Consider the following 19525-nt stretch of genomic DNA (forward strand, 5'->3'; position numbering starts at 1 on the left):
AGCTGAACCGGCTAGAGCGTCCGGGGCGGGAGGGAGGGAGCCAGGAGTTCTTCGCTAGGTGTGCGTGCGGCACTCTGAGGCCTCGGAGGTTGTTCTGTGTCTGTCTTGGCCGTTCTCTTCTCACCGGTGCGGAGGACTTCAGGGTTTTCGGCCACTTCCCCAGTCCCTTTACATTGCTGGTTAGGAGCGCCACCTTTGAGAAAGGGCGCCCATCCATCCCGGCGGTGAGGCCGGGGAGTCCAGGGATCTCCGTGGTCTTTGCTAACGGGATTGGAGGCAGTAATTTTTGCAGCAGCAAGTTTCAGATTTAAGCCCCTTGGTGATATTGTGATACTTTGAATCCTCCCTATGTGCTAGGAACTAACTCAGGAGTATTGGATGTGGCAGTGAATAAATCAGACGAAAATCCCAGCTCTAAGGGGGCTTGCATTTTAATGAAATTTGAGAAGACTGGAATGCAAATGGGTATAAATCAGAAAGTATTTTTTGTATGTGTTAGAAGAAGCCAAGGGGAATAAAAAAGACAAACTTTTTTTTGCGGGGGGGAGTCCTCGTAAAATGTGCAGGGATGTTGATGTTTATGGTCGCAAGGTGGACCGCATAAAAATTATGAATGCAGTTAGGAATTTAGGGTTAGTGAATTTGTGCTCTTGCTCTGAGATATAGTATTTCTCTCTCTCTCTCTTTTTTCAGGGGAAGACCAAAGACTAGTTTGTAGGAAAAGCAAATAGAAGCCATGTTTCGAAGACCTGTATTACAGGTAATCACTTTTCCATATTAGTGTTGAGATGCGTTATTATCAACCGTAGTGATCAGATTTCTTCAGGCTTTGACTGCAGAGGCAAAAGACCTTTGAGCCCACCTACTTTTATGTGTACTCATTTGGTAGGGAGGATTTACGACAGATTTTACTTGTGTAAATGATGTTCACTAAAACAAAACAAAAATTTTCTAGCTTGCGTGTATAATGGGAGTCATAATTTTTTAAAACATGTTACTTGTATTTAGATCAGTTAGCATTTAATGTCTTTAGTGATCTAAAGACTATGAGAATCATTTCCAGCAGTTTTCTATGAGACACGTGGTTCCATTTTGACCAGCCCCCTCCTCTGTGGTCAACCTTCCATCCCCCATCTCCCTGTACTGAAGAGTGCAGCTGAAGTCCTCACGTCACCACAAATGTACTATGTCCTGAATTCCTTCTCACTCCCACCAGTCTAACTCCTTGTTTCTCCAGACACTAGCCAGCCTTCAGCCAGCCTAGACTACCCATTTTCCTCACTTACATTTGGGCACGAAGTTTGTAGGTTCTTCTTCATAACACCTCTCTCACTCTTCATCCTTTTAAGACTGATGAAGAATCAATTCCTCTCTGAAACCTGTTCTCATCTCCCCCAGTGTGCTGTAGAATTGACCCTGTATTCTTGGATCCCCACTTTAACCTATACATAGTTTTAGCCTTTCTTAGTGTATGTGTGTTGAAATGTGGAACGTAGAAGAGTTACTGCTGTCTTAATACTACAGTGTTAAGATATATAAAAGAGAAGTTTAATTTTATTTTTTATTTTTTTTATTTTATTTTATTTTTAAAGATTTTATTTATTTGACAGAGAGAGACACAGCGAGAGAGGGAACACAAGCAGGGGGAGTGGGAGAGGGAGAAGCAGGCTTCCCGCCAAGCAGGGAGCCCGATGGGGGCTCGATCCCAGAACCCTGGGATCACGACCTGAGCCGAAGGCAGACGCTTAACGACTGAGCCACCCAGGTGCCCCAAGAGAAGTTTAATTTTAAAAGTTATCCCAGTTAAAATCTTTCCCTATTTCTGCTTTTCTAGTGGGTCTTAATTTTTGTGTTTCCCAAATGAGACCTATTATTCTGAGACTTGTGAGCTCTGGCTCTTCTGAGTACTTCAGTTAGTACCTTTCTAGAAGCGTGATACCAGTACTAGTTTGTCTGAGTCTTTACTGTGTGGTTACTCCATCTTTGTTTCTTAACCACTCTGTGTCCCAAAACGTAGTGATAGGATTCCATAGTCAGCACTAGTCCAGGAACGGGTATTCATTTGGTTGGTGGACATCTGCTTTTCAGAGAAACAGTGCTACCACTCGACACATGCTTCTCTGATGTAGTGAGTAGCTCTCTGAACGCTGAAACCAGTGACATGCCCGGGGCTGTGCGCTCCTCTCATGGCAGGAGCCCTTGAACAGAATGTCTTCAAGGAGACAGCAGAGGGCAGTGGGAAGAGTGGCAGCCTTGGTGTCAGATGGCCCTGGGTTCTAGGCACGACTTGCCAGTTATTTCTTGTAGGATTTTGGGCAGGGTACTTAATCTCTCTAAACTGTTTTTTTTTTTGGTCTCTAAAGTAGGGATAATTTTACATAGTTGATCGATTTATTGCAAGGACTAATTTGTAAGAGGTAAAGCACTTAGCTGGTATTCAGTAGTGATGGCTGTTACATCATTGCTGCTGTTTTGTGTCAGTTACTACCTTCCTCTGACAGACTGACTTGAATAGTCCTATTTTTGTACTTTATCAGAGACTCCCATTTGTCTGTCTAGACTTTTTCCTTTGGTCTATCTAAAGCATGAATTTTTCCAACATACATTTGACTTTACCCTTTGTGTGCGGCCACGGAAGCACCATAATCAGGAAGGTTGCCACGGAAGAGAAACAGGAGGGGATTCTAAATCAACTTTCCTGGGCTTGCCGTCTAGGACTTGGTACCCTTGGGCTTCTGGAATAGTCGGCCCTCAAGGCCCTCAGGCATTTGCGTGGTCCTCCTGGTGCTGTGAGGGGGGAACACGTGACGTGCATTGCTTGTCCTCTGGGGATGTGTGCACAGGAGCTGCTGACTCGATGGGGACCGAGTGTGAGCAGGTCTTCTGTTTGCGTTTACCTTTCCTCCCAAGTTAAAGCCATTTTACTCATTTGTTCCACTTTAGGTATTTCACCAGTTTGTAAGACGTGAGTCTGAAATAGCTAGCAGCTTGGTTCTTGAAAGATGTAAGTAGTAGTTAATTCCCTATTTTAAAGTATGTTATTTATAGCAACGTACAGAAATTTTTTTTTTTTTTTTAGATTTTTTATTTATTTATTTAACAGAGAATGACACAGTGAGAGAGGGAACGCAAGCAGGGGGAGTGGGAGAGGAGAAGCAGGCTCCCCGCCGAGCAGGGAGCCCGATGCGGGGCTCGATCCCAGGACCCTGGGATCATGACCTGAGCCGAAGGCAGACGCTTAACCATCTGAGCCACTCAGGCGCCCAGCTAATTCCCTATTTTAAAGTATGTTATTTATAGCAACGTACAGAAATTTTTTTTTTTTTTAGATTATTTATTTATTTATTTATTTGACAGAGAATGACACAGTGAGAGAGGGAACGCAAGCAGGGGGAGTGGGAGAGGGAGAAGCAGGCTTCCCGCGGAGCAAGGAGCCCGATGCGGGGCTCGATCCCAGGACCCTGGGATCATGACCTGAGCCGAAGGCAGATGCTCAACCGACTGAGCCACCCAGGTGCCCCAACGTACAGAAATTTTTAAATGTGTTGTAGAAGAGGTGCACTAGTTGGGTTGTAATCTGTTAATCCTCAGGCCCTTGGCTCATGTTTGCATCTCTGCTCTTGGCCTCGCCCCGTCAGGCTGCAGGGGCCTTGTAGGATTTCCTTGAGTCCTGTTTGGTTATCTCAGTCTTCCAAGGTCACGTGCCATTTGGCTGAGGGAGTGAAAGTTTGTGCAAACTGTTCTTTCACAGAAATATTCACTCATAAAGATTTTCAGATCTCAGATTTATTCTTTTAATCATACAGTTTTTTTCAAAAAAGGGTATTTTAATAAAGAATTTAAGATAAAATAAAGAGCTTAATGTTTGTTTTGTGGGATACTTTCTCTAAGAATATTTTCTCCCTTCTTGCCAACCCTTCTTTTCCCTCCCAGCCTCCCTTTATTTGCCCCAACTTAGCTTGGATCTTTTAGAACTTGGGTTTTGTTTAATGCTGAGATCGAGGTTGAAGTAGTATTTGTAGCTGTTCCCCTTCTGGACCTTTATCTGAATCTCATTTTATTTCCACACTGTGTTTCAGCTCTGAACCGTGTGCAGCTGCTTGGGCGAGTGGGTCAGGACCCCGTCATGAGACAGGTGGAAGGGAAAAACCCAGTCACGATATTTTCTCTAGCGACGAATGAGATGTGGCGGTCCGGGGAGAGTGAAGCCTACCAGATGGGTGAGTATAAAAGACTAGGGTTTTCATTGTATCAGCAATAAAGAGACAATATTTATTCTCAGTTAGTTGATTAGAGATGAGCTACTTTTAGAAAGAATCTTTCTTCTCTAATTCTGTTCCTTTCTTTCAGAAATTGTGACATTGGTTTTGCTGGGCATGTTGTCTTTTGGCGTTTGTTTTGTGTGCTGGCATTTATAACCATGTTTCCTATTCTTGTGATTTAGGTGATGTCAGTCAAAAGACAACATGGCACAGAATATCAGTATTCCGCCCAGGCCTCAGAGATGTGGCATATCAGTATGTGAAAAAGGGGTAAGTTGAGGAAGGAAGGATCTTATAGATTGGTTTAAAAAACTGGTCAAAGGTGTTTTCAGGGAATGCCTAACTCCTTTACCCTAATTACTCTGTTAACTGGAGATATTTATTCAGAGCTTAGTACTATATGCATGGCATGTGGCCACGTGTGAGTAATTCAGAGGTATGTAAAACATGGTTTAGCTTTCTAAGAACTTACAGTTTAGGGCAAATAAGGGGTGTACATAAATAGAAGCAGACGAGGCAAGAGAGAAGGCAGAATGTACTGAGTGCCGTGTGAGCATGTGCAACACATGCTTTTAGGAGTTCCCATGTCGCCTCTTGGCATCTACTTAGAGTCCTTAGTACAGGACCTAGAGTGTCTGAAGCCTGACACAGTGAGGTATGGCAGTGTTCACAGCAGTTATGTTACGTTTGATAATTTTATGTCGGCTTAGTAGTTCCCTTTTGGGATGCTTGGATTGATTATAAATAAAAATTGTCTTTTCCAAACCCATAGAAGGACAAAAGGGTGTGTTGAACAGCATTTGTATTCATAGTTAATATATTTAGAAATGTACTTGTTTTATAGAAATAAAGTATATTTCCTGAAAAATAATTTCAGGAATAACTAAAATTTGTTTCTTTTTAATAACTTCATGCCTTTTTTTATATATACTTCCGTAGTCCTGTATGTATGTATGAATTTGTGCATTTACACACACCTATAAATACAGGAAATTTCAAAAAAAATATCTGTATGCAATGTCACCCACTGATTGATGAATTTGTGTGTATTCCCTTGGGCCTACAATCATTTTACCAGTTTTGTCTACTTTCTATATTATGCTATTTTGGTGATGGTAGACTCTAAAAATTGATGGCCAGCATGTATTTTTTACCCTTTAAAATCAGCTGTGGTTGTCTTGTGGTTCAGCCTTCTAAATAGTGCAGAAGTGGTCGTAGTAATTAACTCTAAGTGAAATACTAAGCTGAAAACCTCCATTTTGAATTTTAATAATTTAAGTCCCTTGAGAATAAGTTCATGAACCTGACTATGGGAAGGAATTTGAACAATAAGTGAAAATCAGCAAATCTGTTAGGGAGTCCAGAATCAAAGGTGGGGGAAAATGACACTTTGGAAATCAGTCCTAGAGATTGGAAGGATGCCACTGTGTTGCTCTTCCATTTCATGGTCTTAAAGTCACTTGTTTTTTTTTTTTTAAACTTTCATGAGGACTGCTGTCAGCTCAAGGCTGAGAATATTGTCCTTTTTCCCTGGGTGTGTCAGGTCTGTGTGGACATTCTGTGTCAGTACCCTTAATACTCCTGGTGTTGAACTTTGAGATGCGGTAGCAAAAAGGAGGTTATGCGATGATTCTGTGTTTCATCCTTAGTATGTACTTGTTACTGCCTCTCACCTGACTCTCTCTGTGAAACAGATGAGACTCTCCAGACTGAAAACTGTAAATTTTACATTTATCAGGTCCCGAATTTATGTAGAAGGGAAAGTAGACTATGGTGAATACACAGATAAAAATAACGTGAGGCGGCAAGCGACAACAATCATAGCTGGTAAGAAGCTTGTGATAATATCTATTCCCCCCGCCCCCTTCCCCTTTTTAAAGGCTTGGCTTGTTGTAAGTAACTTGAACAGGGGCTTTGAGTACTGATGGCTGAGATTGTCAGGCAGCTCACCCTGAGAATTGTGAGTCTGTTTGTGGGTTTGCTATGAGTGTGTACTTCTGATCCTTCAGAAGTTGTCTCTGTTTGATTCCAGTAACTTTTGAGTAGAGCGTCTGTGTCAGTACTTAACTGAAGTGAGAAAAACTTTAATGTCTTTGAGGACATGGTCTAAACAGGGAGAGGCCTGTGCCAAGATAGAGTTGCCCTACTGTGAGTGGCATTAGACATTTGTGCAGGTTTATTCACAGCCTGCCTGGTCCTTTACATGATGATTTTAAGTTCCTGTTGTTTTCCTTAGACAAAATGCGAAACAACATAGGAAACATGGACACGAAAGCTTAAAGGTCAAGAAGATACCTCCCAGAGCAGAGTTTTCAAACTTTTTTGAAAATTCTACAAGAATTTTGAAACAAATGTAGCCCTTTGGACATGTTTAAGTTGACATGAAAATATTTTTCAATATGAAATTGTTACTCTGAATTGTATTAATGGATGTAAATACCATAGCAATTTGATACCGATCGTCCTTGAAAAAAACACATGAACAAGCTCTTCAACATTTGGAAATTTTATGTTTTTTCTTTTTCTCTGAGCTTGTTTTTCCATTTTGTCCTAAGAACTGTATCTTAATAAATATTGTATAGTTAAGAATGTTTTATTATTCATCCTATTATGTTCATAACAAAAACACGTACATAAATAGAAATTTAAAAATATTTTTAAAAATTCTGTGATATTAAGACTATAAATATTACATTTCTTCTTGATTGGGTTATCATTGTGTTGTTTTTAAAACATAAAGTACCAAAGCAATTTTAATATATAATTTTGAAAACTGAAATTTTATTGGAAATGCATCTTTTAATGAGAGAGATGGCCATTTTTTATCTCTTCAATAAATTGTTAAAATAAGACCCATTGTTAAACATTAATTCTATTCTTTTATTAGTTTTTATGGATATAAACACTGAGAAACCTTTTGTATAAGTAAGTACATAGAAATGAAAGAAAGTAATGTCTCAGTGTTTATGCACTTCTGAGATATGCCAAAATTGGATATCCTTTAAAAATTAATTTTTTTAATTATCGAAAATGTCAAACATACACAAACATAGAAAAGTGGAAAAAAAATCTTTTGTCATTTAGCTTTGACAATTATCAACTGATGGCCAATGTTATTTCTCCTATTTCTCCAGCCCACTTTTCCTCCACTTGGATTATTTTCTAGTGAATTCCAGACATTATATTATTTCATCCATAAATATTTTCAGTAGGTATTTCTGAAAGATAAGGATTCCTATTTAAAGCATAACTATAGTGCTATTATCATATATAGTATTAAGAAATTATTAATTTTTTTTTACCATACATCACAATGTTTAAATTTCTTTGATTGCTTCATAAATACAAGTCCATAGGTTATCTTACATGGTTTATATGTATCTTAAGTCTCTTTCTTAATTTCTTTTAAATAACAGAAATTTATTTTCTCACAATTTTGGAGGCTAGACCTCTGAGAACTTAAGTCTCTTAATTGACAGATTTTCCTTTTACCTTTCTTTTTTACCTTGCTCCAGAGTCCATGTCTTAACCACTGTACCATATTGATAAATTATAATTTGTTATAAATAATAAATAATATATTTTCTTACTGGTTTCTTTGAGGTATATTGACCTTGAAAACCAACATAGTTATCTTTCTACCCTCATTATCAGGCCTTAGATAAGGTCCTGTCTGACCATTTTGATTTCATAATTCTTGGGTGTCTTGATAGTATTTCATTTCTGCGAGCTCTTCTTCCTTAGGCCATGTCTCCAGAGATATCTACCTGTTTAAAAATTTTTTTGTAGACCTCTACAGGGCATAGAACTACACCTATGATTTCATCAGTGGAAAGTCAAATTTTCTAATAAAAATTTAGCATTTCTAAATCTTTATCAATTATGTATTTATAAAGCATTTAACACTTTCCTATTCCACTATAAACCAAAAGTGTGGGCAAACTTTGGATTGTATGAATTGTTCTGAACCAAGCCAACCACTAAATAGAAATAGTTCAGATCATCTGTCACTTTCTTTTCTTCTTGTCACTAGTATTCACAGCATGGGTGAGTTAATTGAACAATTAATAGATTTATGGCCAGTAGTAAAAATGAATAGATCTTTAGTGACATTTGAATTGAAAGAAATAGTTTCTTTTTTTTCTTCAATTAACCAACATATAGTACATCATTAGTTTTTGATGTAGTGTTCACTGATTCATTAGTTGCATATAACACCCAGTGCTCAGAAATAGAATTTAAATTTGGTTGCTTGGTGGTTTTTTTTCTCCTAGGGATCCATGTCTTTAACATAAAAGTAACCACCAGTGGATGGCACTCTTGCCTTTTTACAGTGTGGTGTCAAGTTGTAATAATCTCTTCTGCAATAACCATTCTGTATCAGAATATTCTGTTTTTAGAAGACTGTAGTCGTAAATATTGTAATAACCACTTCTTGAATAATTCTAAAGTTACAAGAATCTGGATTTTTTTCAAGCTGTACAGGAAATACTACTTCTTTTCCTTTGCTCGTCCTAAACTAACTCCACCTGGGACAACATTTTAAGTGCAGTGTCTGATGTTCTTGTGTGAAAATGCTCTCTCTGTAATATTGATTAGTAAAAATTTTCCCAAGAATGAGTATATAAAAGTCAATGTGTTTTAAAACGTAAAAATAGAATGTCCTCTGTGTGAGTGTGACAGCCTACTTAAAGACATCAGTCTGTCTGTGCTCACAGGGCCATATGTTGGACCCCATCCTTTCTCCACACCTCCAGTGTGTGAAATGTTATGCCTGGACCCTCTCCTGTGTGAGGACATGCTGCCTGGTTTCATGGCATCTGAGCATTGCCGGCATTGCAATTTGTGACTAGTTCTTTTGTAGGAAATTACTGCTCAGCAGTTATAATTGTCTTCAGGAAAGACAAGAAATACCACACTTCTTCTCACAAGGTCTGAATTGTCACGTAGCTGAAGCCCAACCTCTAGCTCCTTTGGTGCCTGTTCTGTGCCTCTCATGAACATAGCAGGAGTTATTTCACATTTTGGGAATTTTTCTAAAATCCTGTTAGATAACAGCACTAAAGTATGTATTATAGGGGAACAATTAAATGAGAAAGAGTTCTGAAAATAATATTTATGATTTGGTTTCTTTACAGATAACATTATATTTCTGAGTGACCAGACCAAAGAGAAGGCGTAGAATGGACGATTCTCCTTTGGCCATTGTTTGGTACAGTCTCATTTCCAAATCATGTATAGTCTTTATAGTTGCTAAGGACAAGTATTAAAATATTCTTTTATATAAAATGAGTGATAAGACTTCTCCTGACTCTTACTCCCCCTCCCCTTTTTGTCTCATAGACCTTTGTAGCTAATTGTTTATTCTTTTAAGGATGGTTTCTGTGTACAAGTGTGCAAAATAGTGAACTGTCAGGTTTGTCTGTGTTAGGGCAAAGGGACAAGTGTCCTTTGGGATGCCCCCTTGTTTTCTGTGCACACTTTTATAGTATTGATTCAGCCACTGAGTATTTGTTGAGCTTCACTATGTGCCAGGCATATTTATCCCGTGGTTGTGAAAAATTATTTTCTTACCGTTTGCTCTATAAACTAGATGGCAAGGACTGTATCTTCTCTGTTTACCTGCACCTTAACCAGTGCTTGGCACAGAATAGATACTCGATAAATGGTGACAGATGAATGATCCCAATGGGATATTAAGCTTTAGCCCAAACTGGAAGGGGTTGCTGAACAGTGGTTGGTATCTACCCTAAACAGCTTCAAGACTAACCTACCTTCTTCACCTCTTCTGTTTTTGGACAAATTTCACTAGCAGCATTTATGAAATAGATTTTATCAGCAGTAAAAACCTAAAATAATAAGGAGGGGTGAAATAGTTCATCTCCAGGTGATGCCACAGGAACTCTGGTTCCACTATTTTCTATCTTTCTAAGCCCAATTCGCTGTCCTTTTTGTCTCATCCAGAACTTGGGGGAGTCCCCTAAACAACCTTTGATATTGCCTCCCTAGGTTAGAGCCTCAGGTGTGACATTTTCCTTTAATTTTCCGCATGGTCCCTTGATGCACATAGACAGATCATTGTGTGTACAGTTACTTTCATGATAAGATTCTGGAAATTACAGAGTTCTAGTAATTTCCTAATAAATATTACATAAAATAAACTCAGGTTTTCAGTGCGTCTTGTACTGTCTAAGTCTGCATCAGACCTGCGTGGGTCTGCCTGCTGGTTGGCTGCAGTTGTTCAGAGTTGGCTGCTGCTGAGCCCGGTGTCTGGGTCCGATGATAGAAGTCCTCACTCTGTCTAGGCCACTGGGCTCCAGCTTTGCCTCCGGCCCAGCCTGTCGGTGCGTGCCCCAGACCGCATGTCTTGTCCTCTCCGCCTGAGAGCTGGATGGTCGGTCTTGGGTTCGCAGTTCACATGCTGCACTACGGACCCCACACTGGAGCAGCATTTTGTACTTACATACAGTTTGCTCAAGGAAAGATGGAGCTCCTTAGCTTTACTCTCTTCCTGCCCAGAATTGTAGAAGAGTGATTGCCAGTCCCTTCTATCGGCCATCTTTTTTTCCTGCTGCTGGGACCATTAATCAGTACGTTAACTATGCTCCCTGAGGTTATACGTTCAAACTGTCTATGATGTAGTCTTCACTCCTTCGTGCCACATTCCTTAAGCAAAATATAATGTAGATAAAATTGATCTTTGGGCCACTCTTTCTTGGCACAGCTACTTATGTACTCCTTAAAGGTTGTGAGAAGTGATGCAGATTAGTATTCCTGTTTAAATAATGTGCTTTGGGAAGGTAATATGGTGAACAAAACAGTTTAATGACCAGCCCAAAGCAGCTGTGAGTCTAGGGCGCAGGGGCAGGAAGGTGGGCCCTGCAGGATCCGTGCGAGCCGAAGGCTTCTGCACACTCCCGCTGGAGCTTACTTGAAGGGCTCTGAGGTTGGGCAGCAGAGCTTTCAGAGTCACCTCTTCAGTGCAGAGGCCTCAGCATGTGCGTGATGCTGCAGACCCGAGGTCCACAACCGGGCAGGCTGCCTGAGCCCAAACTCTCCCACCTGGGAATCTCCCTGTGCTGAGAAACTGTGTACCTCACCCAAGCTGGTCTTGGAGTACGTGTGTGGAATTTGGTAGTGGGAATAGTCAGTAGGGGTCTCCTAGGCCACTTTTTGTGTCTTGCATTCCCTTTTTCATGTTGTTACGGTGTCAGGGAATATACCTATGGAAAACTGTCCTTTGACTTTGATTTTGGGATTCTGTGTTAGGTGGAAAGATGAGTATGATAGAAGCATGGGAGAAAAAGTTTCAAACAGCATGTGTGGTATTACCCCATTTTTGAAAAAGAAGTAATTGATGAAAAGTATAGGTTTAGAAAAGTCCAGGAGGAGAAACATCAAAAGGTTGTGCTGATCTCTGGCTGGGGGGATTATGTGTGATTTTCCTTATTTGTTGCACTTTTATATATTCTATTTTTTTTTCTTAGCATTGAACATCTATTATTTTTATAATAAGAAAAAAGAAATGAAACTTTTCACTTTGGGGAAAAGGTCTTTCCATTATTTCCAAGCCAGGCTTGCACTTCTGATTGACTGTCAGTTAGTACTGCTTCTTGCACTAGAGGTGAACAAGATAATCTCTCATGTATTTACCCCCATCTTCTGCATCTTAGTATTATATGCTTAGATACTTCATTCACCTTTTTTCCCTTCTTTTTCTTTTGTTTTTCTCTTAATACATGTATGTAACCCAGAATGACTGACCTTAAAGACCAACACATATGAGATCCACTGTTTGCTGCCAGTACAATTCTCAAGGAGTCATTCATTTCTTAAAAATTACTGGGCAGTGAATCCAAAGACATCGCAAAACACAAAGATGTGTTTTTGTGGCTGTTTTGGGGATTGTTTGTCGTTGCCAACTGGGTTACAGCCCAAGCTCTGCAACTCAGAAAAAATTACTGGTAGTTTCTCTGTGTTCCCAAAAGAGACTCATGCAGTTTTTGAAGGCAGGGTTGTCTTTTCCTCAGACTACCCATTTGTCCCCATCCAGCTTAGCCTAGCACAGTGGTGTTCTAGGGCTTTCTAAATGTCGTTTAGTTGGATTGCACTGAAACACTGACATGAAAATGAGGGCAGAATCACTTATTTTTTTGTCAGGGTTTGTATTATATGCTGTGAAGCTTGGTGGGAGTAACAGCAAGCAAATCATTGTAGAAAAGTTCATGAGTTACAGAGAAATCTCTTACAGGGTAGTAATTACCATATTAATGCCTGACATTTATTGTGTACTTACCAGATGCCAGGCCCTGAGCTCAGTGCTTTTTATCGTTGTCTTATTTAACTGTTACCCTAAGAAAGTGGTATTATCCTGATTTTACAGGTAAGGAAACGTGAAACTGAGAGGTTAAGTAACATGTCAGAGTCATGCAGCCTATGAGGCACACCTAGAGTGGGAGTTTAGGTATGTGAAGTTCGCATTTTGCTTTCTGCCTACTCTCTGCTTCCTGCTGCCTCGCACTTCCATTGGTCCTGCTATCCCGAGCCCTCCATGGCTAACTTCTGACCATCCAGGGTGCATCGAAGTCACACTGGGAGTTGCAGTACATAGTAGGTTTTGATTGGGATAGAATTAGGAGTGAGGGAAATACCTCTACCTCTTTATTATTTCTCATTCTCAGTCTGATGACCCTCCAGGAAAATAAGTCGCAGTTAATCTCTGTACCAAGTTATCTTTACATATTCCCCTTGCTTCCTTGTTACCAAGCAGTGTTTCTTTACTGGTTAGAATAGGTTCACAGTGTCTGCTCCTCTCCTTGTTTCCTCCAATTGTTTCCTTCCTACTGAGGGTTGAAATTGTCAGCAAGATTGCTCAGAAGTTTGACAGGCTCCCTTCTCAGAGGATGAGGCTCTGGCGGGTGTCAGCGGCGCTGCAGTCTTCTCACTACTGTGTTTGCTTCTGTGCTGTTCCCACAGTCTGTGCGAGGATGGTGTGTAGCTTGTTAGGCTGTCCAAATCACGCAGCCAAAGTAATGACATTTCGCCTTTTGTCTCTTTATTCTTCATCCGTTTGCCTCTGCCATGCTTTGGGACCTTGGGGTGTTGTTTACCCGTACACATGTACACTGCAACATTTTTTAGCTTTCCTGCTGCACCTGCTGTTTGGAAGAAAGGTGGCCTATCGTGATAGTTCAGTTAAGGCTGTGTAGTCAGACAGCTTGGATCTGCTGCACTTACCAGCTGAGGGGCCTCTGCTCCGTTTCTTAACTTTCCCTGCCGTGGGTTTTTTTGTCGTTTTGTTTTTCTGTGAATAAAACAGGGAAAATAGTAGTCCTACATTATAGGCCTGCTGTGAGGAATAGATAATGCATATAATTTACTTAGCACATATTAACTGAATCAAGTGCTCATACACACTGGCCGTTATTACTCCTGTAGTTATTTTAAACAAGGCATATCTCTTTTGGTCCGCATGCCCATCTCCCCAAGTCTCATAGGATACTTACTAACTTTAGATTAGGTTGTTGTACTTGGCCTTTGTTGTTGTTGTTGTTAGTGTCCATGGGTTACTGAGAACATAGTCCGCGTTGTGTTTTTTTGTTTGCTTTTTTTTTTTTTTTTTTTGCTTTTAATCTTCCATGGCTATTTAAGGTTAATCTGGGCATCTTTTTAAACTCAAAAGTCAGTTGGGCATCTACTTTGTACCATGCATGCATGCAGGCCTAAAATAGGGATAAACAGAACAGCACTCCTGCATTGAAGGAGCTCACAATCTAGGATGATGGGGGCTGGGTGGGGAGGACAGAAGCAGGAGCCCATGTACAAAGTGTGCTACGGTGTGAGGAGCACTCTAGTAATGGTAGAAATAAAGTCCTGTGGGCACAGATGAGAATAGTTAGGTTAGTTTTCAGCAGGGGCAACAGCATGAACGAAGGTCCAGAAACATAAAAGCATATGGATCAGTGAAAGATAAAACATGAAAAAAGGGGTTGGGGCTGGATCATAAAAGGCCTTGAAAGCTTACAGAGGACTTTGGCAGTGGGGAGCCACATATTTTAAAATGGATGTATCAGAACTGTGCTTTAGAAAGAATGGAAAGACCTGTGAAGGGCTAGAAGGGGGGAAGCCTGCAGGCAGTTAGGAAGCAGCTGAAGGAGCCTAGAAAGGTTAGCAGAGTGGGGATTGTAGGTGACACGAGAGAATGTGGTCTTCCTGTTTCGTTCACTGTGCAACAGTTATGTGCCAGGTCCCGTTATGGGCTCCGGGTAAGGGATACAGAGTAGAAGAAGAACACATAGCTCCTGCCCAGGGTGCGCTGGGGACCGAGTCGGTGCTGGTGGTAAGAGAAAAGGCCATTACGAGAGAATTCTGAAGCTGCTTGGGCAGCTGTGTGGATATTTTGTTTCTGAGACTAAGGAACGTGAATGTGGGAGCCGATTTGAGAAGAGGATAGATCAGGAGTAATTTTGAACATAGTTTAATCATAGATTTTCTAGCTTATATTTGATATTAATGAGTGGAGCTCAGAAGAGAAGTCAAGACAAGAGTGACTTTTTTTTTTTCTTCTTCTGCCAAACACTTTGGAAGCACATTTTGTGAAGAACATAACAAATGTTGTCAGGATTCCGGCTTTCTGTTGTGGAAAACCATATTACGGGAAAGATTTCCAGTTGCTTACTTGTTTTACAAGGTAGCAGGGATTTGTATTAATCAGGTGTGGCAAGATGATAGACATGAAGACAACTGTCATGAAAGAAGAGTTTATTATTATAGTTCTCAAGAGGAGTTCTCATGCCACCATTAGAACCACATGGAGGAGCACCAGGGTAGGCCAGAAGGCAGAAGGAATGAGAGGAAAATGTTCAACAGAGCTTTTATTGTGGTTTTTGTGGGACAGAATAATTTTTACCAGGCTTTGGGCAATAGGGGTGGTCCCTAGTTGTCAGGTACCTGGGGATTTTGGGCAGAGGAATAGTGTTCTGGACTGCAGGAGCCTGATAAAAGGAGGCTAATGGTGGGTGTGGAATCAGGATTGGTTGGTTTGTGTGTTAAAGACATGTTCATGGGCAAGTGTTTACTATTTCTAGGAATTAGGTAATGTTGGGAAGGGGTTTAGTTCTTCCCAGGGTCTGCCAGGCCCCAAGATGTCAAGCATCAAAAAATACAGAAACATGATTAATTCACCAATATCCATTTTCCTTTCTACTGAACCCATTAATTTACAGAGTCCATATTTAATTAGGGGTGACAGTGTGCACAGCTGAAATACTGCATTTCTGTTCTCCTTTGCAGTTAACAGTTGCTAAGGGGGTGTAAGCAGAAGTCATTTGGTGGTGCTTCCAGGAAAGCTCCTTAAATGATTAACTCTGTTGGGAGGCTCATCCTTTGTGCTTCTCCAGACCCTCACCTGGCTTTTTCTTGTCTGAAATGTGGACATGATGGCTAAATCTCCAGCAGCCATCTTGGACCATGAGACGATCTTCAGGATGGAAGACAGAAGAAGCTGGGATCTGCGATGACCATGTGGAACCACCATACCAGTCCTGGACGGTGTACCTCTGGATTTCTTTGGGAGACACAAATAAATCTCTACCTTGTTTAAACCACTTATTTGTGCTTTGCAGTTAAACCTCATTCTCACTAATTCACACATTCTTTATCTCCATATACACAGTGAATTCATTACTCTAATTTTTTCTCTTCTAAGACCTTCCACTGCTAGCAGAAGTAAAATCTTACCTCTATTGTCACAGTCCTTCAGAATTGTAACCTATGTCTCATTCTAAATTTGGGGAGGGACTGGGACATACAATGTACATAAAACCTTAGCAGTTAGCCTTAAAAAGAGTAAATATAAGTATATAAATAATAATTTTTCATTAAATAAATATTACTTAATTTTCCTTGAAGCCTCTAATGAGGACCCTTAATTAACAGTCCCTTGTTAAATAAAGTAGTGCTTAAGAACAGAAGTAGCACCCTTATGCTTCTCCTGGTAGTATAGCGGACTACATAATCTGGAGTGAGGAGGTGTCCCACTGCAAAATAACCAGATGCTAAGTATGACATAGTTTTTATCATATCCTTGGGTATCTTAGTTTGGGCTTAACAAAATACCAGAGACTGGGTGATTTCAACAGCAGACATTTTGTTGCAATTCTGGAGGCTAGAAGTCCAAGATCAGGGTGCCAGCATGGTTGGTTTCTTGTGAGGTCTGTGTTCCTGGCTTGTAAGCGGCCACCATCTTGCTGTGTGTTCACATGACCTTCTATTTTTGCTGGCAGAGAGCGAGCGAGCTCTTGGTGTCTCTTACAAGGACACTAATCCTGTTGTGTCAGGGCCCCACCCTTATGACCTCATTTCACTTTATTGTCCTAAAGGTCCTATCTCAAAATACAGTCACATTGGGGATTTAGGGTTTCTATATGTGAATTTTGAGTGGACACAGTTCAATCTGTAGCATTGGGCTTGTAGGAAGAAAGGGACTTCCCCAAGTGATAAGTTCTAAACTAAGCTGAAACCAGAGCAGTAAGTAGGAAACACACTGAAGAAAGGGAGTTCCCTGATGACATGCTAATCTTGACATTGTGGTTTGCACATAAAAACAAAGGGTATGTGTCAAAGATGTGGCTCAAACAGTCTTGGAATTAGAAGAGCATTTCTCTTCAACAGGAAAGGATGTCTTATCACTACTTCTCTTTGACAACTTACTTGCACTGAGGCTTTAGCAAGCATAGTTGGGAAGGAAAGAAAAAGAATTATTAAGATGGAAAGGAAGAAAGTTACACATGCTGTGATTACCTAGAAACCAGAAAAGAATCTGTAGATGAATAATTAAAAGTTGCTGGAAATAAGATCAGTATACAAAAGTCAATTGCAAACAACAGCAAAGATGCCGTATACAAGAGTGTCAGAAAATGAAAGGAGTCTTCCAAGTGTGTGGTCTCTATGGAGAACATAAAACCTTATTGAAATACATTAAAAGACTGAATGTATTGGTAAGCCATCTCCCCAAATTGATATTACAGATCAAATAAAAATTCCCAGAAGTTTTTTTGGGCAACTGGACAAGTTGATTCTAAAAATGCATTGGTAAGCAAAGGTCTAAGATCAGATGACAACTCCTAAAGAGGAAGAATGAGATGGGGGACTTACTTTGCCAGTTGGCAAGACTTTTTATTAAAGCTATAGTGATAATAGAACTGTACTGTGGATGCAGGAATAAACAGAACAATGGTATAGAATAGAGAACCCAGAAGCAAACCATGTATAGGTGGATATGATAAACGATCAAAGTGGCATAGATCAGTGGGTATAGATTTTTTCAATGAAGTATGCTAGGGAGATTTGTTATTCATACAGAAAATGAAATCAGATTTCTACCTTACAACTTATGCCAAGATCAGTTCTTGGTTATTTAAAGACTTGTGAAAGTCAAAACGTTAAAAATTTTGGAAGAAGATATAAGAGTGTCTGTATGATCTGGTGGCATGGAAGTTTCTTTTTAAAACAAATGTAAAGATAGAAAGGAGGGATACATTTAACTGTTAAAAATAACCTTTGTTTATCGAAAGTCACCATAAAGGAAGCAAAATGACAAGTCACAAACTGGGAGAGAAGATATTTGCAATAGTATAACTGAAATACAGTCTAGAATATATAAAGGATTACAAAGCAATAAAAATACAATCTAGAATATCTGAAGGCCTACAAAGCAAAAAGGAAACCACAGCTTAGTAGAAAAATGGGCAAAGACATAGAGGCTGTGAAATACAAATGATCCATTGATCTATGAAAAAGTGGTTGACTTCATTAATAATAAGGAAATGCAAACCAGAAACTGCAATGAGATTTCATTTTAAGCCCTCCACACTAGCAAATTTCAACACATTTGATAGAATAAAGTGTGAAGGAGGATGTTGTATACCAGTGGAAACTTACACACTGGTGGGGAGAGTGTAAATTGGCACCTCCTTTTGAGAAAATGTTTTGGCATTAACCAGTGATGTTGGAATTTCATCTAGTTATTCCATCTTTAAGGTACAGCCAATAGGAAGCTCTTGCCCATATGGCCTAAGAAACAGGTCCAAGAGTGTTCTTAGCAATGATGTAATAATAGTACAACCAAGAACCCAAAGGAAACTACCCAAAGGTTCATCAACAGAGAATGGGTAAATAAATGTTCACACCGTGGCATACAGATGTGTAAATGGATTACAACTATTCCAGAAACAATAATTCTTAGAAACATAATATTGAGTCAGTATCAGTTAAAAAATGAATCTGAAACTTGAGCTAAAAACAAAAATCAAGCTTCCTTTAGAAAATTTGTTTATTCGGGGCATCTGGGTAGCTCAGTCCACTAAGTGTCTCTTGATTTTGGCTCAGGTCTTGATCTCTGGGTTGTGAGATGGAGCCCCACCTTGCCTTGGGCTCCACACTCAGCTGGGAGTCTGCTTGAGATTCTCTCTCCCTCTGCCCTTCCCCCCCCATGTGCATATTCTCTCAAATAAATCTTTTTTAAAAAAGGAAATTTGTTTATTCAGTATGTATTTATTGAGGTTCTGTTACGTGCTAAGGTCTGAGCCTAGGGCCTGTGTGTTTAGTGAGTAAAATGCCGAAAAGGGGCATTATTAATAGTTACTTGGCATGACAGGCTGAGCAGGGAGCCTGATGTGGGATCATGACCTGAGCCGAAGGCAGACACTTAACTGACTGAGCCACCCAGGTGCCCCTGATCATTCTTTTAGTAGGAAATTTATATTGCAATGAGAAAAATTGTCTGAAAATAACCCCAGTTCAAACTAGGTTGTCCGGAGAATAAACTAGCTGGGAAAAGAGGGTTTCTTTCACTTCTCCCACCAGTAAGTGCTTACATAAGCTCAGTTACCACAGACCTGTTGACTCTAGTACCGGTGTGAACTATATAACATCCTGTGGGTTCCAAGGTCCCTAGGTATTGGTCATCTGGTCTTCTCAGATAACTCCTATAATAATTCAGATTTTCTGGCACCTAAGACTGTTTTAGTACTGACGAAGTTGCTTTCACAAGTGAGAGCACTAGGGAGGGTGAGGCACTTCCATTGGCATACAGAAGTGCACTGCTCACCGAACAGTGCTCTGGTCCCCCTGTGTGTGGATGAAGGAGGATGAAGGGGAGCCATGCTTTTATTTCTGTTGTTGATATGAGTTTTCTCTTACTCCAATAAAGCCTGTTCTTAACTCAGATCATGTGATATAAAATTTATCTTGAATCCTGGTGC

General features: G+C 40.1%; 1 protein-coding gene across 6 annotated transcripts; it reads left to right on the forward strand.

The window, feature by feature from the left end:
* Positions 1 to 22: 22 nt before the first annotated feature.
* Positions 23 to 15868, forward strand: SSBP1 (single stranded DNA binding protein 1). Of its 6 annotated transcripts, none has more exons than XM_036111356.2 (8): positions 23 to 126; positions 694 to 760; positions 2944 to 3004; positions 4080 to 4220; positions 4445 to 4532; positions 6001 to 6089; positions 9401 to 9474; positions 15717 to 15868. In XM_036111356.2, exons 2-7 carry the CDS (start codon positions 737 to 739, stop codon positions 9442 to 9444), a joined length of 447 nt encoding a protein of 148 aa, XP_035967249.1. In that variant the 5' UTR covers positions 23 to 126; positions 694 to 736; the 3' UTR covers positions 9445 to 9474; positions 15717 to 15868. The 6 variants fall into 6 exon arrangements, with proteins under 6 accessions (XP_035967249.1, XP_035967250.1, XP_035967251.1 ...); XM_036111357.2 differs by having other exon boundaries at positions 15720 to 15868; XM_036111358.2 differs by lacking the exon at positions 15717 to 15868 and adding an exon at positions 15555 to 15709.
* Positions 15869 to 19525: the final 3657 nt, after the last annotated feature.

Source organism: Halichoerus grypus, chromosome 12 (genome assembly GCF_964656455.1).
Source record: "Halichoerus grypus chromosome 12, mHalGry1.hap1.1, whole genome shotgun sequence".
Lineage (NCBI taxonomy): Eukaryota > Metazoa > Chordata > Mammalia > Carnivora > Phocidae > Halichoerus > Halichoerus grypus.

Bases quoted from the DNA above. Each gene is read 5' to 3' on its own strand.
- SSBP1 (XM_036111351.2), top strand. From the start codon at position 737: ATGTTTCGAAGACCTGTATTACAG. The intron at 761-2,943 runs GTAATCACTTTT...GTTCCACTTTAG, and splicing joins TTCGAAGACCTGTATTACAG to GTATTTCACCAGTTTGTAAG. The intron at 4,533-6,000 runs GTAAGTTGAGGA...TACATTTATCAG, and splicing joins TATCAGTATGTGAAAAAGGG to GTCCCGAATTTATGTAGAAG.